Below are 8,238 nucleotides of genomic sequence, written 5' to 3' on the forward strand. Positions count from 1 at the left end.
GGTGTCGGCGCGGTTCCGGAGGAACCTGCAGCCCACCCTCACCTACTGGAGCGTCTTCTTCAGCTTCGGGCTTTGCATCGCGTTCCTGGGGCCCACGCTGCTGGACCTGCGCTGCCAGACACAGAGCTCCCTCTCCCAGATCACTTGGGTCTTCTTCTCCCAGCAGTTCTGCCTCCTGCTCGGCAGCTGCCTCGGAGGGGTCTTCAAGAGGACGTAAGGCGCCTCCCGCAGACCCCCCTTCCCCTTCCCGAGGCGTCGCCTCCCCCCGCATCCCTCCGCCGGGTTGCCGTGGCTGAGCCGGGATGCTGCGGTCCGCGTGGGAAAACCCGAGTGGAGCGGGAGGGGAGGGAAAACTGGCCGTGGGATGCGGGGCTGGAGCCGTGCTCCCATCTCCCGCATGGTCCCATACCCCAGAGAGAAGCCACCGGTTCCCCCAGAGCTCAAGCATGGGGGGGGAGCCTCGGTGTGAAGTTCCAGCCAGAACTTCCTGGAGGGTTTTTTCCTTAACGTGGTTCTTGATCACAACAATATTATTGGAAGCCTATTTTAATAACCTCAGTGTCGGGGATCCAGGCACTGTTGTGCTCCCTGGGAGCAAACACGAGGTGAGCGGCCCTCGTGGTCCTGCTGCTGGGATCCAGCAGCTCCTTCATGGGCCACTGCGAAACCCGGACAGGGATTTGTTCAGGATGTGTTTGAGTAAGTCCCACACAACGGCTCAACCCTGAAGATGGCCAAACAGGCGTTTGATTTGAGGCTTGGTGACGGCTGAGCTTCAGCTGGTTATTTACCTTGTCACTAGTTCTTCAGGCAGTGATGTAACGTGTGAGCTTGGGGTGTCTCTGATGTACACGTCATGTGTGTGTTTAACAGGGGTAGGGGAGAATTTTGCATGAACCCTTCACTGTAAAATGCTGCTTAAAGGTGTTGTGTTCAGCCCTCGGGAATTGTGGCTAATGAAGATGGCATTAGAGCACCTGCTAAATTGCCATCCTGGGACATTGAGCTGCCCCAGTCCCCTTGTCCGGACAGAGCCTAGAGGGTTCCTGGAGCACCTCTTGGTCGGGCTGTGCCGGGAGAGGTGGCTGCACGGGAACGGGGACAGCACGTGGGAACCTTGCCCTAGGTCTGACAGGGATCTGCGGCTGCTGGGTCAGCAGGTAGTGCCTCTGCCAGCCCTCATTCTGCTTCGCATATGTTTGAAGGAGCAGCGAAGGCAAATGCACAATTGTTTCCTGCTCTCGGCTTCCTCTCCAGTGCTCTTGCCCTCGCCCAGCCGGTTACGTGCACCCCAATGGGGTTTTGTGCTCAGAGACTCCCAGACTTTGAACTCTGGGGAGAACAGTGCGTGTGTTGCGAGTCGTGGTTACGAGCTGGGATCTGTTTGTGATCCCAGCCTCTCGGAGCAAGGGGCTTTGGCAGAGGGGCTGCGAGCCCCACCGCAGAGCAGCAGCCAGGCAAGAGGGCACGGTTCAGGTAGTTGTAGCTTGTGAGCATCATGGGGGTTTACTCAGAGCGGCGTGATGTACAATGTGTGGGTTTGGGTGAGGATATTAACTGTTCAGGTGCTGAGAGCATCCCCTCGCCAGGGATGGACACATCGAGCTGTCCTGCTGTGATTTCTACATCTGGGCCATGCTGCAGGCTGATAAATCCAGCCCTGCCAGGCAGGGAGGAGTGCTGGACAGGCTGTGTTTTCCAGTTAGGAGATGGATAGCTGCTGGTAGAGGATCCCAATGTGTTGCCTGCCTGCAGGCTGGCCGAGCCAAGGTCTGGCTGCAAGCTGTGCTTGATTTCTGGTGCCTGAGGAAGGCAGACTTTGCTGCTCGCTTGTGATTAAAGGCTGTGTTGGTCTGAGCTGTCTGCTCTGAGTGATGGACTCCACGCTGTGTTAGTGGATCCTGCAGCAGAAATGGGTGGTGGGACCTAAATAATGGTTTGGTTCCTCTCAGCAGAGAAGCTGCTGAAGGCTGAGTTGTAACCTCTGTGCTCTCAGCCCCGCTGGAGTCCTGGAGCACTGGGAAGACAGAACATAATGATGGCACCCGTCCCTTCCGTAACTCAGCGCGAGCTCCAGCGTTCCCTCTGTGCAAGCTTCCAAGGAGGAACAAAGTTTGCCATTGAGCCTTTCCCCGAGTGATGTGGAAATGTGATGGGTGCCTGTGCTGGAGACCCGGGTTTGCTGCGTGCTCCCTTCCCTGGCTTGTTGGGGAACTGTAAGACCCATTGAAGCTCAGGTTCATGCTGGGCTGCTGATCTCTGGTAACTCCTGCTTGGGGTTTGCTGGGTTAGAAGCTCTGCTTCAGAAGAATACAGCTTTATAGAGGGTGTTTGCATGGTCCATGCTGGGAGCTGGAGGGATTGGGACCCTTTTGCCCCTCTTTCTTTCATCGTTACCCCTGGACACTGCAGTGTATGGCCCTGCCCTTGTCTCTGTTCTCTCCCTGTCCTTCACACTCCCATCTTCTGAAGGTTCCTGCTCAAGCACGTGGCTGGTGCATGCAGGACACTTCTCGCTGCAAGGGAAAGTAGAGCCTTTTGTATCGGAGAGCAGAGGGCACAGTGACTTGAGCATGAGCTCCTCTGGGGAGGCGATGCTCCCTGAGCATGGCCAGTGCTTCCTGCTGGGACCTGAAGGCAGATGTGGGATAATCCGTGCAGCTGCCTTCATCCCTGGCCTCGCTTCATCCCCTCAGGGCTTTGGGGTTTTAATTATCAGTTTTGCAAGTCTGAATGAGCCTGATTATCATTTTTCCTCTTGATGTGAGTGACTTAGAAAATGCTCCCCGGGGTGGGAGAAAAACATACTTGAAGTCAAAGAGTTCCTGCTGCAACGGGAACACTGGGGCGGGGGGTTCTGTGTGCTGTGTGGGAAGGAGAGGGGAAGCTCTGCTGGCTGTGACTGCAGGATGGCATTAACCATCCTAATCCTATAGAGGAGAGAAGGCCAAACCTTTTGAGGGGAGCTGCAGACTTTCCCTCGAGCCCTTATGATGGAGCCAGGACACGCTCTGAGAGTCCACGACATTACAAGTTTCATATCATCAAGGGTTCAGCCCCCCTCTGAAAGCCACGGGGTGCCTCATTTCAGGATGCTTTCAAAGAGGTTTGTTCCTTAAGAAACCTCTCAGCTGGTTGTTGGGTGCTGAGCAGTGTCTTGTTACTACATCTTGGGGATCTGGCGTGGGAAGCAGCGATTCCTTGGTCCCATTAATGCCAGAGGCAGGGAAGGGGGCAGCAGGGTTGTGGCATCTTACGGCTGGAGCAAGGGTTTTTGCTCCCTGGGGAGAGGTGAGGTGATCCTTTTTGATGCTTTTTAAGGACATAACATGGTCTGCAATTAACGTTTAACTCTGGCCATGGATGCGCTCCCTCAGCCACACACGACCGGTGCTGTGGTTGCTTTGCTGGGGCTGCAGAAGAGATGGGGGGTTGCTGGGATGTCCTGGGGGGTGTTTCGCTGTTGCTCCTGGCCTTGGATTCCCCCATTGCTTGTGGCTCTGCCCCTCTCCCCTCTGCTGTACCCCAGAGAGTGCTCGACGCTGCTTCTCCAGCCTCAAAGCTGCTTCTCTCCCATTTGCTAGCTGGTTTTCCTGCCATGACTGTGCACATCTCGCTCTGCTCCCTCCCTCATCCCTCCCCCAGGAATCCCACGCTGGATCCCCGTTTTGCTGTCAGAGGAAGATTAGTCCTTACAGCTTTACAAAGCACCGGCTTCTCCCCCGTGGTCCGGGAGATGGGGGCGCACACCAGGGCTCTGGCGCAGCCGGGGCTGTGCCCCACTGCGCAGGAGGGGGCAGGAGACCTGCCCTTGGCCTGGTTTTCTCCCCGGTGCTGGTGTAAGCAACGAGCAGGACGTGGTGGGATAAATCACTCTGGGGCTGCAGATGAACAAGGGCAGCGCAGGAACGCAGCGACGTGCCCGGGGCTGTTCCGGACGCGCAGTCGGGGCAGGAGGGTTGGCACCAGCAGCTTGTCCCTCCATGGAGCTTTCTACCTCTTTGGGCAAAGAGAAGAGATGTGGGTGCTTTACCTGCAGGTTACGTGTCCGTGCTGGGGACAGGCCCCTGTGTCCCACATCCCAACTCATTTACAGCAAGACCATTGCAGTGGGCTTCTCCCAGGGTTTGGGAGCCCGGGATGGGGCTGTGCCTGTGCTACTTACTCTCTACTGTGACTCTTTAGTCCCATCTCTCTGGTTGTTTCAGTGCTTCGCTGTCTGGTCCCTGTTTCCTTCCTTCCTTCCTGCCTTTCCACTTGGCAGCTCCGGAGCAGCGCGGTGCCAGCCCGGGCGCCTGTGGCTGGGCTCGCACCGAGAGCAGGCGCAGGCAGGGCTGGGCTGCTGCCAGCCTTGGGGTGCCATGTCCCAGCGTTGCCTCTGCCACACGCGGCTCCGGGGCTTCTCGGATGGGTGGGAATCCAGTGCCTGCACCGGGAATGGCAGCGGTGCTGCGGGAAGGGTTGGTGCTGCCAGCACAGGGACTCCACGGGGAGTGGAGCAGGAACCTTGGTGGCTCCCTGTGAGGCAGGATGGCACCTGCGGGCACGTTTGGGATGACACAGGGATGTGGATGCCCTGCCAGGAGCTGGGATGGCTCAGTAGCTCTCATGCCTGCTCATGCAATACAGACCCATGTCCCTTTCCCATTCCCGGATCTGCCCAGTTAACAAGGGGAGGTTGCTGGGTATTATTCTGCCTTGAAACATGCAGAACAAGGGTTTGAAGGGTGGAGAACGTGTCTCTCTGAGGTGTCAGCATCCACACAGGAGATGGCAATGGCTGTGATGTGGAGACAATGGGGATGCAGGGTGTGCAGCATCTCCCTTGTCAAGAGAGCATGTGCTGGAGCTGCATTAGTTGGAGCTACAGCCTCTGGGCACATCTCCTGCTAATGCCTACACTGACGTGGGGCCGAAAACAGGAGGAAGGGCTGTGGTGTGGGTGCTGCTCTCATGGTCATGATCCTGTCCTGTCTTTCCCTGTTTCAGGCTGTCTCAGTCCTTGTTCGCACTCTTTGCCTCGTCACTGGCAATCTCCGTGGTCTTTGCCATCATCCCCCTGTGCCACAATGTGGTGGTCCTGGCTGTGGTCATGGCTGTGGCGGGGCTGGCCATGGGTTGCATCGACACCATCTCCAACATGCAGCTGGTGAAGATCTACCAGAAGGACTCTGCCATCTTCCTGCAGGTGAGCAGGGAGCCCTCATCTCCCCTGGGGCTGAGGAAGGGGAGCAGTGACCCCCCTGCTCTACCTCCGTGTCTCATCTCCCGCAGGCCCTTCACTTCTTCGTGGGCTTTGGGGCACTGCTGAGCCCGCTCATAGCTGACCCCTTCCTCTCGGACACCAACTGCATCCTCTCAAACTCCACGGCCAACGCCTCCAGCAACCTCCCTCACATCCGCAAGTCCCTGGTCCCGCATCACCCAGGGAACCTGTCCCATTACGACCTGCCGATGAAGGGCATGGTGGTCACACGTGTCTCCTACGCCTTCTGGATCATGGCCCTCATCAATGTAAGTGCCCAGGCTGGTGCTGGGGACACCCCTGGGGTGTTGGTGGTCCCGGTGGTAGAAGGAGGTGAGGATGAGGGACATGCTCATGGTGAGGATGGTGGTGCTGGTGCGTAGCAAAGGTTTGGGGTTTGCCAAGTGCCCGGATTCCGGGAGGGCAGGAGCCTGCCAACTGAGCCCGTGGTCACTGCACTACCCCTGCAGGGACTGCTCCCCTCTCTCTGGGAGCACGTTGTGCCTCCAGCATCCCCCGGGCAGGAGTTAGACCAGAAGGAGCCACAGGTCAGCCTGGGGAGGAGCTCGGTGGTGTGGGGCTGGCGCGGGGGGGGGGATTTGCACTGATGTTCATCAGTGCCCATCGATGAACTGAGTTACGGGGCTAAAGGCTCAGTCGAGGTGTCTCTGCCTGTTTGCTGGTGCCCTGGTGGTTTGCAGCAGATGCAAGAGCCCTGTGGCCCTTCTTGGTGAGAGAGATGGTGTTTGTCCTCTTCCTTTGTCCCAGAGCTGCTCTTGGGATACTGCCCCGTTCCTTACCCCCCAGTTAGCACCCAAATCCCAGCGCGGTTCAATAGGGCTGGTCCCTGGCACAGCCTCGCTGGGCTGTGACTATCCTGCTGGCGCTGAGCTGCTGCTGGCTCTTCCCCAGTGGCAGGAGCCCCGTGTCCGTGTTTGTCCATGTTAGATCTGGAGTGATGACACCAGATCGTGGTGGTTGCAGCGGTGCTGTTCGTGCCAGGATTGATGCTGAGGGGGTCCCCGCAGTGAGCCCAGCCCCGGGCAGCCCTTGCTGTAAGGTGCTGTAATGAGCTGCTTTGCAGGAGTACCAAAAGGAGCAGTCCCTGCCCGGGAGGAGAAGGCAGCTTTAATCACCTCTGCCTCCGAGTGTGCCACTGGGGAGGTGCTTTTAATTACACACGAGCATCCCGTGTTCTGCCAGTCGATCCCGAGCAACCTAATTGAGTTTGGAGGCACCGCTGAACAGCTGCTTTGAACGTGTCTGGTACGTGGAGGGTGCTGCCGGACCCCCCGCTCTGTTCCTAGCGGTGTCCCATGGGCATCGGGGAGCATGGATGGGACGTGGCGGAGTCACCGTCCCTGGAAGTGTTCACACGCCGTGTGGACGAGGCCTCCGGTGACGTGGGGTAGTGGTGGCCTTGCTGGGAGGCTGGTGGGTGTTGGGATGAGGGTTGAGAAACAAGCACAAGAGGAGCGTGGAGTCGGGCATACGCAGCCCTTGAGGGTGTCCCCTGGCCAAAGCTGAGCTGTTCCTGCCTTTCCCAAAGCCGGGCTGAGGGAGCTGACTCCATTCCCTGTTTGAACTAACCCAACCCACAGCCTGGAAGCACCGGGAGCAGCTCAGCTCAGAGCTGCTGACTCTTCTTTGAGCTGTAAACGTCAGAGAAAGAGGAGGATGATTTAAACCCCCAGGAAGCGGAGGGAAGGAGGGAGCTATAGGAATGGAACCCAGGAGCAGCAGCTTGGTTATGAAATGGTCAGAGCCCCAGTTCCGTCCCGGTTCTCCCCGGGCTCTGTGTATTCTGACAAGACACCAGCTGAAATGATTCATTTCCATGTCTTGCTTTGTTTAAAGTGGAAACGTCTCAATTTGGCTTTGGCATAGATGCAGCGTGTAAAGCTGCCGAAGAGTTGTTTTGATGTGATTGGAGCAAAATGGTTTTGCTTTAGTGAAATGAAGTGGTTGGGCATTATCAAAAGGAAGTGCTGGGATTTCTCCCGGCCAAAACCTTTTATTCTTCAGAGCAAAATTTTGGGTTTTCATCCAGATTTGGGACAAAAACATAGTTTTAAAATTCAGTTTTCCCACAGAACGGAAATTTCATCATCCAGCCCATTCCAAGGGGCTGGAAATGAGGAAAATGTTCCTCTGAGAGAGATGTGTTTGTCCGGAAGGTGGTTTCCCAGGGGAAGTGCGGGTTACTCCATTGTGCTTAGGTTGCTTAAAAGTAGCCTGGACACAATAGCAGGGAACAGCCCCGTGCTCCTGGGGGGAGACACTGAAATAGAAAGGGGAGGGAAGGAGCCTGGCTTATACTTGCTGGGCTGCGAGAGGCAGCAGCTTGTGGAGCTTAGAATAATGGGATAATGCTGGGATGCCCCTCATCCACCGTGGAAAAGGAAATCTGCTGAAAATCGTGAAGCAAAAAGCCCAAAGCAAATGGTTCTTGCACCAAAATCTCTGCCTGCCCAAGAGGGATGGTCAGAAGTCACAGAGCCCCAGCCTGGTGTGTGCTGGAAGGGAGCTGGAAGGGCAGGGATGGTCCTCGAGTTGTCCTTGTCCTGTGGCTGGGATAGGCTGCTCCGCCGGGATGAGTCTGAGCAGCTCAGGGCTGAGGCACCCGAGGTGCTGCCAGCCTGGAGGTAGAGCCGTGTGGGTAGAGCAAAAGGGACTTGGACCCTGCTTTAGAGACGAGGACATGGGCAGCAAGGATGTACCTATTGTTTGACAGGGAACTGGGGAGTCTGGAGCTGGGGCCCTTTTCTGCGTGTTCCTTAAGGCTGGAAGTGCTCAGGGGTGTTGTCACGGCCCAGGCCCTCTGCTTGGGGATATTTTTTGCCAGATCTGCAATTTGGAAGAATAAAACCAGGTCCTGCCCTCCGGAAGGATTAGAACTATCAAGCAAATGCCTTTTTCTTCCATGGGACCGAACTCACTGTTCCTATTCCCATTGTTCCCAGAACAATGAAGTCCTCAAAAATGGATTCAGG

The 8,238-nt window shown here is 56.8% G+C and overlaps 1 protein-coding gene across 1 annotated transcript; it reads left to right on the forward strand.

The window, feature by feature from the left end:
* Positions 1-3: 3 nt before the first annotated feature.
* LOC104411131 (major facilitator superfamily domain-containing protein 4-like) lies at positions 4-6,657 on the forward strand (the record flags this gene model as incomplete). The annotated part of the gene is made up of 4 exons (XM_010021480.1): positions 4-213; positions 4,990-5,188; positions 5,275-5,514; positions 6,553-6,657. Coding segments are annotated over 4 exons (754 nt in total), but the record flags the coding sequence as incomplete, so codon positions are not given.
* Positions 6,658-8,238: the final 1,581 nt, after the last annotated feature.

The sequence above is a fragment of the Nestor notabilis genome, unplaced genomic scaffold (genome assembly GCF_000696875.1).
Source record: "Nestor notabilis isolate BGI_N333 unplaced genomic scaffold, ASM69687v1 scaffold19729, whole genome shotgun sequence".
Classification (NCBI taxonomy): domain Eukaryota; kingdom Metazoa; phylum Chordata; class Aves; order Psittaciformes; family Psittacidae; genus Nestor; species Nestor notabilis.